General features: G+C 34.9%; 1 protein-coding gene across 4 annotated transcripts in view; it reads right to left on the bottom strand.

The window, feature by feature from the left end:
- Positions 1-502: 502 nt before the first annotated feature.
- Positions 503-25,087, bottom strand: part of LOC129730624 (polypeptide N-acetylgalactosaminyltransferase 2-like) — a 50,529-nt gene continuing 25,944 nt past the window's right edge. For 3 of the 4 annotated variants that reach the window (XM_055690097.1, XM_055690100.1, XM_055690099.1), the window contains 2 exons: positions 2,541-2,586; positions 503-2,471 (listed from right to left, as the gene is read on the bottom strand). In XM_055690097.1, the coding sequence (XP_055546072.1) occupies positions 664-2,385 (1,722 nt within the window). In that variant the 5' untranslated portion in view covers positions 2,386-2,471; positions 2,541-2,586 and the 3' untranslated portion in view covers positions 503-663. Of the gene's footprint in view, positions 2,587-25,087 lie in introns of all 4 variants that reach the window. The other variant, XM_055690098.1, reaches the window with a different exon arrangement.

The following is a 25,087-nucleotide window of genomic DNA, read 5'->3' as shown; positions in this document are numbered from 1 at the left end:
CATGGGTGTCACCCCCCAGAGGGTGACACCCTGGGCGGACCACCCCACCGCCCCCACTACGCTAGGCCAATGGCTTTCTCATAGCTCTCGCAAACGCTTTGTAATCAACATACTATATTGATCGAAATTTAAAAAGCAACTGGATCGAAAAGCACGAGTGAGCGTGCTACGCTGTCGTCATGTAGAATAATCACGATGCTCCCTCAGACCGTTATTATTAAAAAATACTATCAAAACGGTAAACGCCAGTTTGTTTGTTAGGATGTTCTTTATCTCTGGGTAAACTTAATACAAATCGTTGGTAGCATATCTGAGTTATATCCATTCTATGAAACTTTTGGTTCATGAAACGACTCTTCAAACATAATTAAATTTTTGAAAGCTACTAACCCATAAATAAAAGCAAAAATCTATCTAATATCTGCTAGTCACACCCATATAAATGCATTTTAAATTTTTTGTAAGGCTTTTATTATATAAATAATAATAATAAAAACAAATATTTATTTGGAATGTACAATCACGATGTTTACTGAATTGAATTATATAATTGATCGATGTTTTTTGTAACAGTTAACTAATTCTCAAAAATTTTCAGTACTTGAAGAACATTGTTGCTAAAACATCCAGGAAAGATTCGATTTAGTACGCCAATGTGAAGTTTCACTTAGCGGAAAATTTCCAATGCTGTGATTCAAGCGCAGAGTTGCATCTCTCTGCTGTAATGCCTTTCTCTTTGACGTAACGAGAATCCAAGCAAACATTAATTTTACTATGTTGTATCAGCCCACCTTCTCTTTTGTGCCATTGTTGGTTTTCTGATTCGTCACAGTACTTCAGTATTACAACGTTAAAACGTGATCGTACTGAAAAGTTTAGTAACGTTATACACAAGTCGAGATGTTTTATTTGTCCTTTTTTAGTCATGATCCAATCCTGGTTACCTCCGCTATCATGGCAGTGATAGAGGCCAACTATACTATCAACTAGATGACCAAGTGTGTCTATGCAGTATGGCCCTTGTCGTAGACTGCCTTTGCTCTGTTGTTCAGGTATAGTCAGTTGAGGATAAACATTATCTAGGTACCATTTGAAAGGTTTACAGTGCAGGCGTTCCTTAAGTTCCAGTCGCTCGTCAATGTTACCAAAAGGTATATTTTTCGCCAATGGCACAGCCGCATAGTAGTACTGTTTAAAGTCATCCATCCATACTTCCGCAGCACGGCGAGTGTTTTTTGCGAAAATGTTTCCACTTCCACCACCCGGGAATGTATATGGATGGCGCTTCCGGAATACGTGACCTACTCTGCTGCATGGTATTATTTCCAAACTACCACCACACTGCCACACACGAAAGCTGATTTCTAAGTTTTCGCCGCCCCAGATATCCATTTGTGTGTCATATTTCCCTAATGTTTCAAAATATTTTTTATCTATCACAAACAAGCCGCCGGCAATCATAGGCGTTCTAATTGGAATTGTAGGATCTTTTTGACGATCGTGTCTTTCTGCATTGCTTAAATATTCCCATTTAAACACCAAATTCCAGTCAAAACCACCACGTAAATCTGCTGAAGCACCAATGTATTGAAACGTGTCCATACTAATAACATCGATCACAGGACATACTACACGAGTAGTATCTTCCTTTACTCTGATTAATAAAGGCTCTAACCACCCGACATTGCATTCGCAATGACTGTCTAAAAAGGTTAATACCGTTGCTTCGGCTGCATCCGCACCTCGAACACGTGACCTTACCAAACCTTCCCGTTTATCGTTTCTGATCACCTTGACTTTGTGAATCTTAGCTAATTCCTGACCGTCCTCTGCAAAATCCGAGTGATCATCCACTAGAATAATCTCATGTATCAAATGTTCAGGTGATCTGTTCAACACGCTAACTATGGTGCGTAGAAGTGTGCTGCGAGCTTCATTGTGAAACGTTATGATTACACTTGTGGGTGGAAGATGAGTTGTCCATTTTTTTCGACACATTGGATTTCGAGTATCAGGAAGCTCACGATTGCTTTTTAAATTGTCACTTGCTTGCTGATTGAATCGATTTCGCAGGTAAGGGTCTTCGCCCTGCTGTAAACTACCTTTCTGTATGTATCCTATCTCGTCAAAATAATCCCATGTGTGTCGCGGCGAAGACAAATGCATCAAAGAATTATGTACTACATGCTGTTTAGGTGATGTGGATGGATTGTACTGGATCTGTTGCCAATTGTGAACTAGTTGTTGTGGGGTTGCTACAACCATTTGTTTATCGCGCAACCGCAGTGCACGGTTTCGGTTTTTGTAGCTTCCTTCAAAATAATATACGGCAACCAAAATCCACGATACGACTAATATCAAAAATATTTTCAAATTTCTCCGCATGTTACAGGCAACAATTGAATCGTTGCATAAACACAGCTGCTAATGATTTTTCAATAATATTGCTCCTTTGACTAGATTTATAAGCACTGCAATATAGTAATGTTATGTTTCTGTTATCTATTCGAAGTAACGTGGAATCAACTTGTACTATATACTTTATGAACATCTGCCCCCATGGTTGATTTTTGGCAGCCAAAATTGCTGAAAGAAAAGAAAAAGACATATATGAAAAAAAAAAGAAAATACTTTTTTATGTTCTTTGGATTTTGTTAACAATTCGGTTAAGCTTCTCTTGGTTAAATGGATTTATTTGAAATTGAACATGAACATAAACATAAGCTTCGCCGTCCGCACACAGTTACACCTCTGGGATTGACCAGAGCTAGTGAGGTTCCAAAGAGAGCATGAGTGACATGAATAGTTCATTGGAATTTTACACCATCTTCAATGTGCAACAATTCATCAACTCTTACTTTATAAATATCAATAACGGCGTTGGACACGTCCTTAAGGCCTAGTTACACACACGGCGTAATGACGCCTTCTCCATACAAAATAGACGGCGTGATGGAATATTCGATGAATAAATTTCAGCTAATTCGCAAGTACTAAATATTCCTTTTATGAGAGATAGCAACTTGTGAGAGAGAAAACTAGTAGGTACAATTCACCTAATTGATTATAAGTTCTAATAATTAATAATTCTAATAAAATCTAGAAGTTCGCTATAGAATATTCCAGTTAACCAACTACCGTAAAGCCGTAAACCGAACTCGAAAAGCATAGCAGTTTGGTCATAGAACGTCGATTTGAAAGTAGTAGTTCCACTGTTTCACATAAACAAGCATTAGTCTCTCTCATTTATGCTAGAATAGGTAGAATAAAATCAAATTAGGGGCCGTTCCTAAACCACGTGGTCATATTTTCATCACTTTGTGTACCCCTCGTACCCACCCTCTTTCAACTTTAACCACGTGGTCTTTTCATTTGTCAAGTACCAAAAATTCGCTTAAATTTTCTACATTTTTATTGTTAAATTTTCAGTACATTTTATATTTCTAAAATGCAAAAGCATCATTCTTGACTTGGTGGTAACAATAAGTTATAAGGCAGGAAAAAAGACCACGTGGCCATTTCGGTAAATAAGTCCTAGAACGTCGATTTGAAAGTAGTAGTTCCACTGTTTCACATAAACAAGCATTAGTCTCTCTCATTTATGCTAGAATAGGTAGAATAAAATCAAATTAGGGGCCGTTCCTAAACCACGTGGTCATATTTTCATCACTTTGTGTACCCCTCGTACCCACCCTCTTTCAACTTTAACCACGTGGTCTTTTCATTTGTCAAGTACCAAAAATTCGCTTAAATTTTCTACATTTTTATTGTTGAATTTTCAGTACATTCTATATTTCTAAAATGCAAAAGCATCATTCTTGTTTTGGTGGTAACAATAAGTTATAAGGCAGGAAAAAAGACCACGTGGCCATTTCGGTAAATAAGTCATAGAACGTCGATTTGAAAGTAGTAGTTCCACTGTTTCACATAAACAAGCATTAGTCTCTCTCATTTATGCTAGAATAGGTAGAATAAAATCAAATTAGGGGCCGTTCCTAAACCACGTGGTCATATTTTCATCACTTTGTGTACCCCTCGTACCCACCCTCTTTCAACTTTAACCACGTGGTCTTTTCATTTGTCAAGAACCAAAAATTCGCTTAAACTTTCTACATTTTTATTGTTAAATTTTCAGTACATTCTATATTTCTAAAATGCAAAAGCATCATTCTTGACTTGGTGGTAACAATAAGTTATAAGGCAGGAAAAAAGACCACGTGGCCATTTCGGTAAATAAGTCATAGAACGTCGATTTGAAAGTAGTAGTTCCACTGTTTCACATAAACAAGCATTAGTCTCTCTCATTTATGCTAGAATAGGTAGAATAAAATCAAATTAGGGGCCGTTCCTAAACCACGTGGTCATATTTTCATCACTTTTTGTACCCCTCGTACCCACCCTCTTTCAACTTTAATCACGTGGTCTTTTCATTTGTCAAGTACCAAAAATTCGCTTAAAATTTCTACATTTTTATTGTTAAATTTTCAGTACATTCTATATTTCTAAAATGCAAAAGCATCATTCTTGACTTGGCGGTAACAATAAGTTATAAGGCAGGATAAAAGACCACGTGGCCATTTCGGTAACCCCTCCCCCCGGGCGTGGTCTTTTGACAAACACCCCCCGTCCCCATCTTCATGACGACGTGGTTTAGGAACGGCCCCTCAGTAGTGCATACATAGGTATTTGATTTGAGGGAATTCGAGAAATTGCTAGGAAGGAAAATACAATAAAAAACTTTTTTTTGTTTATTCGTTTGAATCTAGTTCTTACCTTCACTATTAAAGTGCATTATTCTACTCAAAATATCATTAATTACAATTGTATCCAAGAAAAAAAAAACAATTTTTATCATTTCGCCAAATCCACGGTGAAATTTGTTTGACCGTAATGAAATCGAAAAAGCACATAAACGTTTCCCGATCAGTCAAAAATATCAGGATTATAACAAATCTTGATATTTTGTTACTTTTTGTATCAACTTGTGCTTTAAACTTGGTCTCGTTAATAGTTAAAATATTAAAATTCTATCAAAATTTTTTACTGATTATAACGAATTATAGTGAGTTTTGTAAGGTTTTTGGCAGAAAAAGATCAGAATTAGTTAGAATGTAACAAATTTTGTTATAAACATGCTTAAAAACACACTTTTAAACATTCAAGTGTATGATAACAGAATTCGATATAATTCTGTACTTTTTACCATTCTGGCATATCAAGATTGTTACAGCCCGGTCAACATTGAATGTAACACAATGTTGCTGTTCTGTAACACAAAAGTAACATTGTTACGTTACAAAGTTATCTAATTACAACATAACTGTTACTAAAAGAATGGTAACATTGTTATGTAACAGTATTTAACGTACATGCAATGTAACAAAATTGCTTTACTTGTAATGTAATGAAATATCCTTTTGGTAATGTAGTTGTTACGTTGCGATTGTTAGTAATTATGCACATTTCAAGGTTATCAAAATGTAACGTAACATTTATCTAAATTAATAGTAACATTGTAATGTTGTTCCATTTCAAGCGCATCAATATTGTATTTGATATTAAAAGTATAGTAAACACAGTCATTTATCTAAATTAATAGTAACATTATAATGTTGTTCCATTTCAAGCGCATCAATATTGTAATTAATATTAAAAGTATAGTAAACACAGTCAGGTTTCTTTACGCGGGGATACGTTCCAAATTCATATGGAACCGCGTAAAAAAATACTAAATTGTGTTAAAAAAATAACGTAGGAAACCGTCCCAAAACGTGCGAACTTTGATTGAATATGGTCATTCTAAAGACCAAAATGTAATGTTACAAATTTTCAGTATTTAAACCAAAAATTGTGATTTATCTTTGAAATCTTTGTCCGAAAACGGAAAACGTCAATGGAACGAAGTCGATATCTTATACCATTTTTGAGTGTTTGAAGAAAGCAACCGCGTAAAAAACCTGACTGTACAATAAAAACATTCGGAGCTGCCGAATACCGCTGGTTACCGTACCTACACACCTTTTATTTGGTGGTTGTAGACGTAAAGAGACACAATGATGAGTAAAGTGATGCTTGTCAGAGAGGAACGTTATCCAAGTGAAAAGAATGTAGCAGTTTTATTTTGTTGAAACCGCGGGACATTTCAAAAGCGTGCAGGACACTTTTGATGAACGTAGGACATTTCGCGGGACGTATTTCTAAGCGGGACAATTTGTTCAAACGGCGGGACTGTTCCGCGAAACGAGGGACGTCTGGTCACTTTAAATTATGAGCAATTTTTCTCATAGTCTGAGATTTCGGAATGTGAACGTATTAACGACAAACCGGAAGAGGTTTGACTTCCGCTGAGACGCTACAGGTTACCGCAATGTGTATCCATTTTAAACATCTTCTCAAGGGGCGGAGAGAGGCTTCTCAGTAATACGGCGATTGAAAACGGAGCTCAGTAAGGTCAGCACGCAGGATCAATTCTCATGTCTAGCTCTCCTCAATATTGTTTGCTTGTATAATTTTTCTGTTAAATAATTTATTAGAAAAAATAAAAAAAATGCTGAAAAGCTTCTCTCCGCACCTTGGGAAGAAGTTTGGAATGGACATACCGTTCTGATTCAAATATCGAACACTTCAGAATAAAAATCGAATTATTATAGTTAGTGTAATTAAAAGTATGATTATCATATACCATTTTGTTCCTTTACTGTTCTTTACCCAATTATGTGTAACCATAGGCGCCAACTTTGGGGGGGGGGGTACTTTTTGCCCCTCCAATATTTTTTCCGAGGGGCAACGTATCATTTTGCCCTCTCAGTAATTCTAGAATGTTGGCGTCTCTTTTTACGTTTTCCTTATTTGTTATTTTGTTTTCGTTTCCCTTATTTGTTATTTTGAGGCTTTACAACCCTCACGTCATTTTGCAAATTGTGGTCTATGATAGTTACTATCAAAACTGCCATTCCAATCACTGAACGTCAAGACGTATCGCACGCAATTTTTTTTTTAAATTAGATAAATCGGATTTTTTCGAAACTCTCGCCTTCCTCAATAATTCTTTAAAGTCGGCGCCCATGTGTGTAGCTTTTTACTGTAGGACCACTTCCAGGCGTTGAAAAATGTGACGGTCAGTATTGAGACGGTTTGCCTTTCTATTTCTTAGTGATTAGTGTTCAGAATTTGAATCAAAGCCGTTTTCTGAACTCTCGTTATTTTCATATACAAAACATGCTTAAATCTATATAAATAACATTTTACTGCAAGAAAAATAAAATAACCAACAAGATTAACATCGATGAGAAAATTCATTTGGCGTTGATTGTTTAGTGCAAGCAGTTACATCATAGCTTAGGGGCCTAGGGGGGGTTGCAATGTTCTTACGTTAAAACGTTACGTTACGTTGAAAAAGTGGAAAAATATGCTTACATAATTATTGAACGGCCCCTTCTTTGTTCAAAATTTGATGCAGTACGGTATATTGAATACAAGCATTCTGTGGAAAATTCTGAGAAGGCTTTACTGAAAGAGGTTTGCGTTGAGGCTGTAGTTAAGATTTTCAACTCATTAGTTCGGAAAGTCAATCTCGCTTGAAGTGATCGTTTTAGTTGTATTTGTTTTTTTTTTTTGTTACGATACTATACTACACAAAATTAAAAAAAATAAGCGTTAATCGCTTTGGATATTTTTTCCAATAAAAAATTAAGAAGAATACAGCCCCCTAAGATTTTTCTTATTTGAGCCTATGTGAAAATTATATGACTGTAGAGTATCTCTCCTACAAAAAAAGTGCAATATCAGCAAAAGAAAAACTTTACTAATAGTTAATAATATTTTTCCTCACTGATAACTATAAGTAGTTATTCATGGTATTCCCATCCCGAGCATAGGGCATTCTTCATTTCGCTTGCGCCCATTACCAACGTGGCTTTAGTCGCTGCTGTAGCAATGGGCAAGATCGATTCGATATTTGCAAAATCGATCTTTTCGGGTCGATTCATCGATTTTTTGAATTGATTTTTATGCGCACGATTTTCTACTGAATCGATCCTTTGGATGGTAAGATCGTTTTTTTTTTCGCCTGAAAAATAAATGTGTGCAAAGCGGATTGAAGACAATAGTGATTGCATTTATTGTTGCTAACGTAATCTGCGGCCGAATTCCGAGAACTCTTTTCTTTGAAGAGAAGAAAATTTCTTCATTTCTTTTTTTTTCTCTCCGAAGAAGTGTGTCCTCGGAATTCGGTCGCTGATCTGAAAAATGTGTCAATTTTTTACCGGGATGACCATAGTTGGAGAATGGGCTAAAATTCAATAGACATGAAACCGAGAAAAACGCATTTCAAATGTTTTTGTTGGCTCAAACAATTGTCTACGTCCATGACAACTTTTTTCATGAGTATGTCACCACCCCCACAAGGTTCCAGCATATCCAGCTTTCCACGAGCGGTCATGGCGGATAGTGCACGCAGACCATTTTGACGTTTTCTGTAGGTTAGGGAAGCTGGATAACCTTGTCGTCAAGTTGAAAAAGAACAATCCGCAGCCAAATTAAGTCCCTCCAGTATTTTTAACGCAGTAACCATTTTTTTGCCTTTGTAAACGCGACATCAATAGACAAACCCGTATGAAATTTGGTTAATACGCATGCGTTGTGAAATATATCAAGGATTAGGGGTGGGCGAAACGGTTCTTTTGCAAGAGCGGCTCTGAACCGACTCGTGGTTCACAATGATCACAATGATTCACGAGCGTTGACAGTTCGTGTTGTCTCGGTAAACTTCGGGTTCGCGCGTACCAAACAGTTCTGGTGCGCCCAAAAAACCGTGGTTCTTTTGCGTGAGCCGTTCGTTCTTTCGCTCTTTCCTAAGAACCAGTTAATATTAACGGCTCGTGAGCCGTTCGCCCATCCCTAGCGAGGATGAAAAGAACGACGAGACAAGTTTGCACCTCGAACTGAATAGCATGCCTTAGAATGTAAATATTCTCAACACGGAAACAGTTACAATTTTCAATCATAGGATCGTTAACATTGTTTTTGCTGTCAAAAAACAAATTTAAGTCGCAGCAATTATTCTTCGTAAAACAGCAATATTCGATGCAACAATCTAACGTTCGCTTACCTGACGCCCCTAATTACCAGACCACAAGACCGTCTCGAAGGTTGACGTATTTAGAAGTAGTGTTTAAAGTTTCGCCCTCACAAACAGTTAGCAAAATTTCGATTTTTTGGATAACACCCGACCTCGACGTTTTATACATTTCTAATAACCCGTTCACATGATGTAGTATCGCTCATCTTGATTTCAAATCCCATACTCCAAATTTTCCGTGAAAACTAGATGTTTGTTTGTTACAAGATACGCGATGTCACGTGATATCTGCTATAGTGTGAACAAGGCATAAGACATTTGGCACAAAAAAAACTATTACAAACTGTGCTTTTCTTCATAAGTCGAGAAAGTGGAATTTAGACCAAATACTCCTGAATTCCGATTGAGCTGAAATTTTGCATTGCATTGGATATTTAATTTACCATTTTAGATATTAGCCAATATTATTTCATATTTGCTACCTCTGCAAGTGCACTTTTTGAAAATTGGCTTCCGTAGGGACGTTGTTTACTATCGTTGTGGGTGTTTACTATCAGGCACCAATTTTTTGATTTAGGTAGAAAAGACATATGCGCGGGGTATTCGTTAACTCAAATATTGCAAAAGTTGAATTGAATGGTCGTGTATATAGCGTGCTGTATTCTGTTCTGCATAGTGTCGCGCTCGCCATTTTTGTTTATTTGCGTTTGGCTGCGGATGTTCCGATTTTTTTATGAATTGGGTTGTTCAGCTATATCAGTTTTTTATACCATCTGAAAGATATAAATTTTTTAAGTAGAACGTGATTTAAAAAAAAAAATTATCATTGTCCTTCGCTTTTTAAATCACGATTTAAAACTGCTTGAAATCTGCTCGAAACCGCTACAATGGCAGTTCGCCCATCTACCAACTGTCATTGTAGCGATTTAGAGCGAATTTTTATATGTCATTGAAAAACCGAAAGAAAATGATATAAAGTTTTAAAAAATCACGTTTTGCTTAGAAAATTACACTCTTCTGGATGATATATAAAAATCGGAAATCCGTGAATAGCTGAACAACCCAATTATACAGGTTTGGATTGCTCTTAGTGCATCCAAAAAAAATAGACCATTTCACGAACTGACAGGTGTCACGGATCCTGCTGATGTTGATAATGCTTTCACGTGCATTATATTTCGTTCATGAATCAAGTTCACAAACGTCTCGTGAAATGGTCTATGGGATGAGCGACAGCGAAAATTCTTAGTAGAAAAAAACCGCCAAAAGAGTACACGCGGTAAAAAAAAGATGGCAATAAACTAAAAATGCCGTATCGTTAGTAGATGTTGTATACGAAAACTCGTTGAAAATGATTGATAAACCAGAAAACGCAAACAAAACAAAATCTCCATAATAGTAGCCAAAAAATGTCGCAAAAAGCTTATACCGAACAAAAATCGATTTTTTGTTGGATCGATTTTTCAGGCACGATTTTCTTATAAATCGCTGTTATTGACTTTGATTAATCGATTTGGGAAAATCGATTATTTTTCAAAGATTGCCCATTGCTAGTAGCAATGGGCAAGATCGATTCGATATTTGCAAAATCGATCTTTTCGGGTCGATTCATCGATTTTTTGAATTGATTTTTATGCGCACGATTTTCTACTGAATCGATCCTTTGGATGGTAAGATCGTTTTTTTTTTCGCCTGAAAAATAAATGTGTGCAAAGCGGATTGAAGACAATAGTGATTGCATTTATTGTTGCTAACGTAATCTGCGGCCGAATTCCGAGAACTCTTTTCTTTGAAGAGAAGAAAATTTCTTCATTTCTTTTTTTTTCTCTCCGAAGAAGTGTGTCCTCGGAATTCGGTCGCTGATCTGAAAAATGTGTCAATTTTTTACCGGGATGACCATAGTTGGAGAATGGGCTAAAATTCAATAGACATGAAACCGAGAAAAACGCATTTCAAATGTTTTTGTTGGCTCAAACAATTGTCTACGTCCATGACAACTTTTTTCATGAGTATGTCACCACCCCCACAAGGTTCCAGCATATCCAGCTTTCCACGAGCGGTCATGGCGGATAGTGCACGCAGACCATTTTGACGTTTTCTGTAGGTTAGGGAAGCTGGATAACCTTGTCGTCAAGTTGAAAAAGAACAATCCGCAGCCAAATTAAGTCCCTCCAGTATTTTTAACGCAGTAACCATTTTTTTGCCTTTGTAAACGCGACATCAATAGACAAACCCGTATGAAATTTGGTTAATACGCATGCGTTGTGAAATATATCAAGGATTAGGGGTGGGCGAAACGGTTCTTTTGCAAGAGCGGCTCTGAACCGACTCGTGGTTCACAATGATCACAATGATTCACGAGCGTTGACAGTTCGTGTTGTCTCGGTAAACTTCGGGTTCGCGCGTACCAAACAGTTCTGGTGCGCCCAAAAAACCGTGGTTCTTTTGCGTGAGCCGTTCGTTCTTTCGCTCTTTCCTAAGAACCAGTTAATATTAACGGCTCGTGAGCCGTTCGCCCATCCCTAGCGAGGATGAAAAGAACGACGAGACAAGTTTGCACCTCGAACTGAATAGCATGCCTTAGAATGTAAATATTCTCAACACGGAAACAGTTACAATTTTCAATCATAGGATCGTTAACATTGTTTTTGCTGTCAAAAAACAAATTTAAGTCGCAGCAATTATTCTTCGTAAAACAGCAATATTCGATGCAACAATCTAACGTTCGCTTACCTGACGCCCCTAATTACCAGACCACAAGACCGTCTCGAAGGTTGACGTATTTAGAAGTAGTGTTTAAAGTTTCGCCCTCACAAACAGTTAGCAAAATTTCGATTTTTTGGATAACACCCGACCTCGACGTTTTATACATTTCTAATAACCCGTTCACATGATGTAGTATCGCTCATCTTGATTTCAAATCCCATACTCCAAATTTTCCGTGAAAACTAGATGTTTGTTTGTTACAAGATACGCGATGTCACGTGATATCTGCTATAGTGTGAACAAGGCATAAGACATTTGGCACAAAAAAAACTATTACAAACTGTGCTTTTCTTCATAAGTCGAGAAAGTGGAATTTAGACCAAATACTCCTGAATTCCGATTGAGCTGAAATTTTGCATTGCATTGGATATTTAATTTACTATTTTAGATATTAGCCAATATTATTTCATATTTGCTACCTCTGCAAGTGCACTTTTTGAAAATTGGCTTCCGTAGGGACGTTGTTTACTATCGTTGTGGGTGTTTACTATCAGGCACCAATTTTTTGATTTAGGTAGAAAAGACATATGCGCGGGGTATTCGTTAACTCAAATATTGCAAAAGTTGAATTGAATGGTCGTGTATATAGCGTGCTGTATTCTGTTCTGCATAGTGTCGCGCTCGCCATTTTTGTTTATTTGCGTTTGGCTGCGGATGTTCCGATTTTTTTATGAATTGGGTTGTTCAGCTATATCAGTTTTTTATACCATCTGAAAGATATAAATTTTTTAAGTAGAACGTGATTTAAAAAAAAAAATTATCATTGTCCTTCGCTTTTTAAATCACGATTTAAAACTGCTTGAAATCTGCTCGAAACCGCTACAATGGCAGTTCGCCCATCTACCAACTGTCATTGTAGCGATTTAGAGCGAATTTTTATATGTCATTGAAAAACCGAAAGAAAATGATATAAAGTTTTAAAAAATCACGTTTTGCTTAGAAAATTACACTCTTCTGGATGATATATAAAAATCGGAAATCCGTGAATAGCTGAACAACCCAATTATACAGGTTTGGATTGCTCTTAGTGCATCCAAAAAAAATAGACCATTTCACGAACTGACAGGTGTCACGGATCCTGCTGATGTTGATAATGCTTTCACGTGCATTATATTTCGTTCATGAATCAAGTTCACAAACGTCTCGTGAAATGGTCTATGGGATGAGCGACAGCGAAAATTCTTAGTAGAAAAAAACCGCCAAAAGAGTACACGCGGTAAAAAAAAGATGGCAATAAACTAAAAATGCCGTATCGTTAGTAGATGTTGTATACGAAAACTCGTTGAAAATGATTGATAAACCAGAAAACGCAAACAAAACAAAATCTCCATAATAGTAGCCAAAAAATGTCGCAAAAAGCTTATACCGAACAAAAATCGATTTTTTGTTGGATCGATTTTTCAGGCACGATTTTCTTATAAATCGCTGTTATTGACTTTGATTAATCGATTTGGGAAAATCGATTATTTTTCAAAGATTGCCCATTGCTAGCTGCTGGTGATGCGACATGCAAATAGTCGCAAGATAGTTCTGTTGGTGCACCTCGAGTGCCAACTTTTACTAACCGGGACTTCACCCTGAACGAATCAAACTGAGCAGCTAAGTGAAATCGTGTGTAATTCTCTTAGATTTTTTAGATCTATCCCTCTCGCAATGGATGTTCATTGCCAGTCGGTAGTCAGCAGTGAAACAAGGCTGCAGGAACAATTAAAATATAGGGTAGGGAACATATTCCAAGCAGCTTTAGGAACCGCTAGTGTATTGAGACGAAATACTCGAAATGAGTTGGGTGAAATTCAAACAGAAGTATATTAATCTGTTCTCTATCATTTTCTCTGTCAGAACTTGTTTTCAGAATGTAAAACTAAGTTCGCAAATTTTAACAATAATCAGTTAAAGTTACCAATCGAAAGAACAGTATTCCAATCACCCCGAACCTATTTTAAGCAGTTTCAATCTGTTTTGCAGGCGTTTTTTTCAGCACCCGAAGTGGCTCCTGAATGGCTGCAATATAGGTCGATTTGTTCCGAATGGAGATTGTTCACAGATTTCTTTGTGATTAACGGTATTTCTTATATTAGTAAGACTGCTGGACAATCGATGATTTCGTTTCCATCATTGAAATTGTCGATATTGATCAAAATTCAGAAGTTTAAGGTCTGTTTTCTTTGACTGATTAAAATAGGCGCTACTGCTTAAGCCGTTTCTTACCCTACAAGGGAATAAGTAGTGTAGTGTAAAGAATATTCACGGCCTTTTTACACGATTTATTTTTACTTTTACGTGGATTTTGGAATTTACGCGGTTTTCAGAATTCACGCGGATTTTACAGAGAAGTGGTTTTTCATTTTCAAATCGCTCATTTTGACTTACTTAGTTCCTGATTTGGCTGACATGTTTATATTTTTCCTTGATATTCAGCTCGATCTGCAGGGTAAATAGCTCTTTCGATTTTTTTTCGAAAGTATTCAGCAGAAACGATTAAAAACATAGCAAATAAAGATTTTTGCCTTTCTCCTAGAAAGGTATAGCAATCACTGGGAAAACCAAAGGTATAAAAGTGATCCCAATGGCCGAATGTCATATACCACTCGACCTCTTTCGACGAACTGAGCATTTTCTGTATGTATGTATGTATGTGTGTATGTGTGTGTGTGTGTATGTGCAACTTTTTTTTCTCACTCACTTTTCTCAGAGATGGCTGGACCGATTTTCATAAAATTTATTGCAAATGAAAGGTCTAGTTGCGCCATAGGTTGCTATTGAATTTCATTGTAATCGGATTTTTAGTTTAGAGGTTATGTATCAAAATTTAAAAATCATGAAACATTAATATCTCAGTAACCACATAACCGATTTCAATAAAACTGGTTTTAAATGATCGGGCTGTCTTCAGAACCCTTAACTTTTAAATTTCGTTATGATTGAACGTATGGTTCAAAAGTTATGTAAAGAAAAGTTATCCTGAGGTTGTTTAAACTCACTCATTTTTCTCAGAGATGGCTGAACCGATTTTTACAAAATTAGCGTCAAATGAAAGGTCTAGTTGCCCTATAGGTTGCTATTGAATTTCATTGCAATCGGATTGTAACTTTGTCCGTTGTTCATAAAAATGTGAAATCACATAATGAAAGTAAACATTTTGACTTTCGCCTAACGATCACTGGCTAATTAAAAGGTAGAAAAGTGATCCAAATGGCCGAATGGCATATACTACTTAACTTAGTTCGACGAATTGAGCATTTTCTGCATGTATGCATGTATAGGTGTATATGTTTGTGTGTGCGTGTGTATGTGCACCTTTTATTCGCACTCACTTTTCTCAGAAATGGTCTGACCGATTCTTTCTACCTTGGTGTCAAATGAAGGGTCCGTTTAGGTTACTATTGAATTTCATTGTAATTAAGCTTTTAGTTTTGGCGCTGCGTCAGAATGTAAAAATCGCTCTTATATCTCAGAAGCTATGAACATAAAAATCTCGAAACATAAATATCTCAGAAACTACACAACCGATTTAAACAAAATTGGTTTCAAATGAACGGGCTACCTGAAAAACTTCTAACTTTTGAATTTTATGAAGATTGAACTTGTGGTTCAGAAGTTATGGAAAGAAACGTGTTCTGGAGACTATTTCATCTCACTCATGTTTCTCAGAGATGGCTGGACCGATTTTTATAAAATCAGTGTCATATGGAAGGTCTTGTTGCCCCATAAGACTCTAATGATTTTTTTTGCAAACGGATTATTACTTTGCCTGTTGTGTTTAAAAATGTGAAAATCCAGCAATGAAAAGAAACATATTCCGAAGACTACTTGGACTCACTCACTTTTCTCAGAGATGGTTGACATAGAATTACATAGAATTAGTATCAAATGGAAGGTCTAGCCTCATAACATCCTATTGAATTTTGCTGTAATCGGACTGTAACTTCGTCTGTAATGTATCGAAATGTGAAAATCACGAAACTTCATTTTCTTAGAAACTACACAACCGATTTAAAAAATATTGATATCAGATTAACGGGCTAGTGATGAATTATGATTGTACGCGTGGTTTTAAAGTTTGGCTGCCCTATACGTTCCCTTTTCATTTGATTGTAATCAAACTTGAGTAACCGTTATGTTTTAATTTGTAAAACAACGAAAGTCTATTATCTCACGACTTTTCTGAACATAACTAGTGTCCTACAAACGAGTCATCGCTCAAACTTACAAATAACAAACTTCATAACAATTTGATATGCTGTTCAAAAGTTTTGGAAAGAAAAGAAATTCAAAGACTATTCAACACTATACCTGCTTTGATCAATATAAATGGTCTCAACATGATTTAAACGTGGTATCGTACTAACTGAACGTTTCGGTATCGCTCGTGATTAAATTGTTCGAAATTAGGAGTCATTTCTTTTATTTCGCTATTTCTTAAACACTAACATGACGTCAAATTACATATTTTATACTCTAATTACAACATCAATATTTTAGAACCCAAAGAGTGAATATACCTCTTTATTGGATTTAAGCATTCATGTAAATCTATTTTTACAAATATTAATGTTTGAATGAGAAAGGCTGGATCTGACCGCTAGGTGGATTAATTTAGGTTTTTAAGTATATTTCGGACATTTCGCGGTTTATATATATAAATATTAATATATATATATATATATATATATATATATATATATATATATATATATATATATATATATATATATATATATATATATATGTATATATATATATATATATATATATATATATATATATATATATATATATATATATATATATATATATATATATATATATATATATATATATATATATATATATATATATATATATATATATATATATATATATATATATATATATATATATATATATATATATATATATATATATATATATTATATACACGCAAAACTTTTCCTTGTTACTTTAGAAGCAATAGCGCAAAATTGCCTTAAAGGTAACAAACCTATTACTTAAAAGGCAATAAAATTCTTCCCCGGTCAAGTAACAACACATACTGTCATATATTTAGCACGTGTTACGGGAGTTCGACTATCTAATAATGGTCGTTTCAACCACATGCACGATTTTTTCTGTCTAAAACTGCTCCCTTTCCATCGCAAGAAAAAAAAATCACACACCGTCGCATATGTTGCACATATTACAAGTTTCTTCAATCTCCAATTCATCCGGTGAGCGTGTATTAGTTCGCGCGTTGTATGCATACGGAGTAAAGAAAGAATATGACAAGAGCTGCCAAGCAGCATTTTCCCCGTCATAGAGTATGCAAACGTTGATGATTTCAAAGACTTCAAATGCGTCTCCAAATGACATCACGATCTGTAAACTGCGTTAGAGAAAAACAAAAACATTCGCTTTCTTGCAAGCTATCCAAAAAACATACTCATTGGTTCATGGAAACTCATTTGCACCTGTTTGAAAATACAAAATTCGTGCCCATCCAGAACAATATTCGCAACTTCGGCAACTCTGGTCAGACAGTATTACATATTTCCATTTCATGTAAACACTGGGGACGAAACGAAAGTGTTTCTAATTAGACATTTGAGGTTGACGGGTGAGATTCTCATTATGTGTGGATGAAGAGGACAAAAATTATTCTGATCGTTGCATCAATACAAATGCAGCGAGTGAAGTTTTGCTAACACATGCATTGTGGTGCTTGGCTGTATGTTCTCCTGCAGAAACACATACAAGCGTGTGGCCGTCATATTTTTTGTTACTTTTAGTTGTTACTAATTGTGTATAATGCGCAGTCATAAGACACAATAAGTAATAAAAAATTGCCCCAAAGTAATAAAATGTTCCCCGTTTGCGTTGGGTGTATATATATATATATATATATATATATATATATATATATATATATATATATATATATATATATATATATATATATATATAATATATATATATATATATATATATATATATTATATATATATATATATATATATATATTAGGGTGGGGAAAAATAATTTATTTTCCAGAAACAAGTTTTTTTGGTTCGTTTTGGGGCCCCACACAACCCTAAACTTTCCGGGAGTCGATTGTTTTTGTCTCCGCTTGGCGCATTGCATTTCAAATTTGTATGAAAATTTATATGGGAAAACCCACTTTTTAGCATTTACCTTTCTAGAAAGCTCAATAATGCCCTAATAATGCACTACATGATGTTAAAGTATAGTATTTTAGATGCCGAACAACTTTGCAGAAGACACTGAAGAGCTAGGATGTCCCTAAAAAGAGCTATAGCTGTTCAAAGTTGAGTATGTCGATTTAAATGCAGAAAATCTTGTTTTCTGCCAACATTACCAATGCACCGGTGTCAGTAGGATTCCCATCAGAAGTAACCTGTCGTAACGAGTTTATACACTCAACTGGATCAAGCAAACAAATTTAGGTCAATATTCTAGGCGTAGGTAAAGTCTACAACGTGTTTCAGAGGTTACTTCAGATGGAAATCTGACTGACGCCGGTACACTGGCAGTGTTGGCAGAAAAAATGATTTGCAACATTTCGACATACTCAACTTTGAACAGCTCTAGTATTTTTTTGGGACACCCTAGCTCTTTAGTGTCTTCGGCTAAGTTGTTGGGCATCAAAAAGCCTACCATCTGAAGTCATGAAACCTATGGTTTGGGCCATTTTGAGCTTATTAGAATAGAAAATGCAAAAAAGTTCGTTTTTCCATACAAATCTCCATATAAGGGAAAGTAGGTAAAGACGGACACTGCGGGTATGATGGACACTTTTAATATTTCACAAACTAGAATGTATCATGATAGTTGAGTGATGCGAATACCTTCTTTATAGTGTGTTAATGCTTTTGAGTTGCATTATCGGTTTTCAGCAAGCAAACTGCCAAATTTGTAAGTAAAACAAAGAATATTTTCATGAACGCGCAATTTGATGTAATTTTTATTCCACGGAAAATAGTGAAAAACTCGTGAAACTTACGTGTTTTCATTTCTTCGCAATAGTAAAGTGATTAATTAGTCTTTCCTCGGTTTTCTAGTGAAAATCCAGCAGAATTTCGATGTTCCGATGAAGAGCTACGATCGTTTGAAAAATTTACAACCAGGTCGGGCAAGACGGACACACTAAGGTAGGGAAAGATGGACACACGGATTTTCCAAGAATTTTCACATGTAGCATCTGTTGTGTACTACAGATGTTCACAAAGTACACCCGCGAGAGAAACCAGCAGATATTAATCACTTAGCAGTTAGAACAGGCCATATAGGCGGAGAATTTTCGCCTTCATCGAAACCCATCCTCTCAAACTGTTCACGTGATGTATAGATGGACTCTAATAACGTAGAGTAATGAATGGCCATCACTTAACACATAAATCAAAAGAATACTTAACGTACTACATCTTTTTTGTGAGTGTCCACATTTACCTTCGTAGTGTCCAACTTACCCACCCCAAGTGTCCGTCTTTCCCAACCATGTCAAAAAACAGCAATTTGTAGTCTTATATTTGAAGACCCAAAACACATAAAACTTGAAGGAAGTTCACTTATACCAAAAATGATTATGAAAACAAATGACCTTAAGTTTCAATTTGTATGACTACTGCGATATAAATAGCAATACCTAAGTAATTATTTAGATTAAACCTTAGGGTGTCCGTCTTTACCTACTTTCCCCTAAATTTGAAATGCAATGCGTCAAGCGAAGACAAAACCAATCGACTTCCGATAAATTCCGAATAGAACAAAAAAAACCTGGTTCTAGCCTTCTGGTATCAAGTTTCGTTTTTTCCATATAACGATTCCCCATATATATATATATATATATATATATATATATATATATATATATATATATATATATATATATATATATATATATATATATATATATATATATATATATATATATATATATATATATATATATATATACATATATATATATATATATATATATATATATATATATATATATATATATATATATATATATATATATATATATATATATATATATATATATATATATATATATATATATATATATATATATATATATATATATATATATATAGACCTGTGCGCCGACCATATCATCGGCAGCGGCGGCGTAGAAAACATTTTACCTGGCAGCGAACGGCGCGCCGGCGTGACGCCGTTGGCTTATATCGGCGGCGGCGTGACACTGATTACCACTTATAATTGCGCATAATGTGTGCTTTGAACTCTCATTTTCGGTTTTTTGTTAATTCAACGATAATAAAAAAAAAATATTGCGTCAGGGTTGACATGATGTCAAAACTAGAAATAAAAATGGTAAGAAATCAAGTAATTAAACAATTGAGCAACCAGAAAATAATAAACCAAGCAGACAAAGTAAAACTAGGAAAGTAAAAATAATAAACCAAGCAGAGAAAGTAAAAACAATCCAAAAAAAAAATTCAAGGAACACTATTTCCAAAGACGTTTAGTTTTGAAAAAAAAAGATAGATAGTTTGTCGATGAGTTCATTTTGATTAACCGTAGACCGACTTTGGGAAAATTCGATTGATCTTACGTTAGAGGGTCGTTTTCAACTTTCATATATTTTGTTAGGTTGACCATGAAACAACTGAAAAAATAGGATACTCTTTTCATTCAAATAGAGTTCTTCGTTAAACAACTCCACAGATTCTTCATGACCATCTGGAAAATTTCTGTTTGCTCGAAATAGCGTTGAAAAAAGCAACAAAATCACATGAACTATCTGATGTCATTACTATGAAAATCCATTCTGACCGGAAAATCCGCAAATATCACCATAGTAATGGAAAATAGCTGAAAGTGTTTTTTTCGATGCCTTAACGTCCAAGCAACAAAGTAAGGAAAATTCAGCAAAAACATAGTCGATTTTCAGTGAATTCTCGCATATTGATCTAAAAAAAAACTTAGTATTCTACAGAAAACTAAAATCTTTACCAAAAAATAGATGAAAAACCACTAATCATTTTTTCTTAATTTTTTTTAATATTCCCGGATTGCTCAAACGTTTACAAAAAAATTAAAAATAAAAATAAACATATAAACTTATGTTATAATAACTGAAACAATATTCTCGAAGCAAACTGGCCCCGTGCAAATTATTGATAATGACTTCGAAATTTTTTTTAGCTTTCGATAAAAAAGACTAAAGTCTGAATATTTAATGTCAAATATTGTATAAAATTTCCACAAATTAAAATAATTTACACTTAGGGAACAACCCGTTAAGCATACAGACGGAAGGCATACGGACGCAAGGCATAAAACGCTAGTCATAATGGATGGTAGGCATACGGGCACGAGGTATATGGACGCGAGGCCGAATGGACGCGAGGCCGAATGGACGCGAGGCCGAATGGACGCGAGGCCGAATGGACGCGAAGCCGAAGGGACGCGAGGCCGAATAGACGCAAGGCCGAATGGACGCAAGGCCGAATAGACACAAGGCCGATGGGAAGTGAAGCGGAATACGGTATTATCGTCATCATCACAGCCCTCTTTAAATAACATGTATTTCGCTTCAGGATGTCGTTTAGAAAGCAATACACTCGCGGCCTTCGGCTGACTCGCTGTTCGAGCAAATGATGTCCTTACTCGCTACCGCTCGTTCGGACTTAACTAAGGGAAAGGAACTGTGTTTGAGTAGACCTAGCAAATTTGTAGATCAGTCGTTTGTGTGCAAGAGGCCGCCGCTTCCGACGGCGGGTCGGCGGCCGCCACGGACTGTGGAAACCACGGCAGCTTAGTGCCGCCACGTTTCCTTGCCCGCGATTATGCGTCTGCGCCGCATGATTTGAAAAAATATTATGCCCAACCTAAACTCTTTAGGAATATATTTACGCTTAAACTACATACGTAGAGAAAAAAATATCTCAGTTAAATATAGAATTCATTGAATGACGCTTTTTGTCAATCATCAAGGGTGCAACATATTTTTCAATAGACTCTGCTGCGGAATGTATGTTGCAAATCCGGAACACATAGTCATGATAATTGGAACTCATGCGATCATACAATATCGTATTCAGCCTCGAGTCCATTCGGCCTTGCGTCCATTCGGCCTCCCGTCCATTCGGCATCACGTCCATTCGGCATCACGTCCATTCGGCCTCGCGTCCGTTATGCCATATGGCAGTATGTCGCGTATCCATTATGCATCACATCCATTAAGCCTCGCGTCTGTATGCCTAGCATACTATGCCTAACATCCATATGCCTAGCGTTCATATGTCTCGTGTCCCGTACCCTTCTTAAATACGTAAATACAGGGGAGGTACTTAGCAAAGTGTTACACTGCGTGAGGCCACCATGCAAAATTGCGTATGGTCGGCGCACAGGTCTAATATATATATATATATATATATATATATATATATATATATATATATATATATATATATATATATATATATATATATATATATATATATATATATATATATATATATATATATATATATATATATATATATATATATATATATATATATATATATATATATATATATATATATATATATATATATATATATATATATATATATATATATATATATATATATATATATATATATATATATATATATATATATATATATATATATATATATATATATATATATATATATACATATATATATATATATATATATATATATATATATATATATATACTAGTTGAACATTCCCGGCGATGCTCGGGATCAAAGGTTTCAAAGATAGATTTTTTTTTTATTTCATTGCTACATTAGCTCAACTCACTTAAAAAATAAAATTTAAATCTTATACTTCATCATCACTTTAAGTAGGGTGTCGAACGTCTTCGTCAGTGGTTTTCTTCGGACCTTTTTTGCATAAGATTGCGCCAGTTAAACTACCGAAGAAAACCACTGACGAAGACGTTCGATACCCTACTTCAATATTCTGAGAACGTGCAGAACGGAAATACCCATATTGGATTGTTTTTTGTGATTTTGGGCTGATTAACAGAAACTGGAAGTCACCATTTTGGATTTCAAAATGACGTATGGAGTTCCATTTTCGAAAGTATTGAAATTGTTGGCCAAATATCACTTTAGAAGTCATAAATTTGCATGTTTCATGTAGTTTTGTTAATAATATATCAAATTTAGTAATCAGATACTTGTTATTTTTCTTCAAATGTCTTTTCTGAAGGTTAACAAACATTTAAATGAAAAAAAAAAAATTGTGTCATCGCTATAAAATGACGTATGGAGGTCCACTTTCGGAAGTATTGAAATTGTTGGCCATATATCACTTAAGGTTATTTTCCTGAAACCGGAAGTCGCCATTTTTTAATCCACAAAACTTTGTAGAAAATAAGAAAAATAAAAGATTTTTAATGCTTAAGCTGCCTCTTAATCGATATTCAAACAAATGAATCGTAACCTTTCCTGCAGCTAAATGTGAGTTCTAGTTTGGATTATCGCAAAAAAAGTAAAACAGTAAGATTAAGAGCTGAATGAATTTCTGCTTAAAAGCTCTCCAATAAAAATCAAATTCAAATTCAAAAGTACAAAAGTAAATCGAATGCCGTAAAATGTAACTATTCACAAAACTACGAAAACATCAGAAATATAAAATGTTCATGCTCGAGACATGGGTTATTCTGCAAAAAAAAATTGTAGATAAAAGAACAACGAACATTTTATTGCAAAAAAAAACAAATCATTGAATTTTGATTCAGAGGCGAATTGCGCATAAAAAGTCAAAGTTTCGCATGGAATCGTATAAAAACGTATAAATTAAAAAAAATATTTTCGGTGATTTTCTGTATTCTGTATGCTGTATGTGGTCCTCGTGGCTCTGTGGTTAGCGATGTCGATTGGCTCCCACACGGTTGTGATATCGGGTTCGATCCCCGATCAGGTCGAGAATCTTTTCGAACTGCAATTTTTCTCGACTCAGCTCTGGGGCACGGTGTATCGTTGTTCTTATCCTACAACATGCAAAATGTGCTAAAACAATATCGATAACGAATTTTCTCAACTAATCTGGTTGATCGAGAGCGCTATTAGAAGGCTTCAATATTGTTGTGCTGTATACAGAAAATCATCTTCAAACATACATTTTATATTTTAACATAAACAAACATTTTAATGAATAAAGAATCACATGTCATCTCTTTAAATTTTGATTTAGAGGCAAATCCAGCATAAAAAGTCATAATTTTGCATGTTTCACGCAGTTTTGTGAATAATATCTCAAGTTTTAGTAATCATATACATTTTATTTATCCTCAAATGTCTTTCCTGAGCGTTAACAAGCATTTTAGTGAAAAAAAATCATATGTCAACGCTTTGAATTTTGATTTAGAGGCTAATTTAGCACAGAAAGCCATTACTTTGCGTGTTTTGGGTAGTTTCGTGCATAATATCTCAAGTTTTAGTAATCAGATACTTGTTACTTTACTTCAAATGTCTTTCCTGAACGTTAACAAACATTTTAATGAAAAAAGAATCACATGTCATCGCTTTGAAATTAGATTTAGAGGCAAATTCAGCATAAAAAGTCATAATTTTGCAAGTTTTAGGTAGTTTTGTGAATAAAATCTCAAGTTTTAGTAAACAGACTTACTTTCCTTCAAATGTCTTTCCTAAACGTTTACAAATATTTTAATGTAAAAAGAATCACATATCATCGCTTTAAATTTTGATTTAGAGGCAAATTCAGCATAAAAAGTCATAAAGTTGCATGTTTCACGTAGTTTTGTGAATAATATCTCAAGTTTTAGTAATCATATACTATTTATTTTTCCTCAAATGTCTTTCCTGGACATTAACAAACGTTTTAATGAAAAAAGAATCACATGTCATGGCTTTGAATTTTGTTTAAGAGGCAAATTCAGCATAAAAAGTCATAATTTTGCAAGTTTTACGTAGTTTTGTGAATAAAGTCTCAAGTTTTAGTAAACAGATACTTGTTACTTTCCTTCAAATGTCTTTCCTAAACGTTTACAAACATTTTAATGTAAAAAAATCACATGTCATCGCTTGAAATTTTGATTTAGAGGCAAATTCAGCATATTTTTGCTTGTTTTACGTAGTTTTGTGAATAAAATCTCAAGTTTTAGTAATCAGATACCAATTATTTTTTTTCACATGTCTTTCCTGAACATTAACAAACATTTTAGTGTAAAAAATCATATGTGAACGCTTTGAATTTTGATTTAGGGGCAAA

The sequence above is a fragment of the Wyeomyia smithii genome, chromosome 3 (genome assembly GCF_029784165.1).
Source record: "Wyeomyia smithii strain HCP4-BCI-WySm-NY-G18 chromosome 3, ASM2978416v1, whole genome shotgun sequence".
Lineage (NCBI taxonomy): Eukaryota > Metazoa > Arthropoda > Insecta > Diptera > Culicidae > Wyeomyia > Wyeomyia smithii.
The sequence above is the reverse complement of the archived record's forward strand: the minus strand, read 5'-3'. Positions and strand labels throughout refer to the sequence as shown.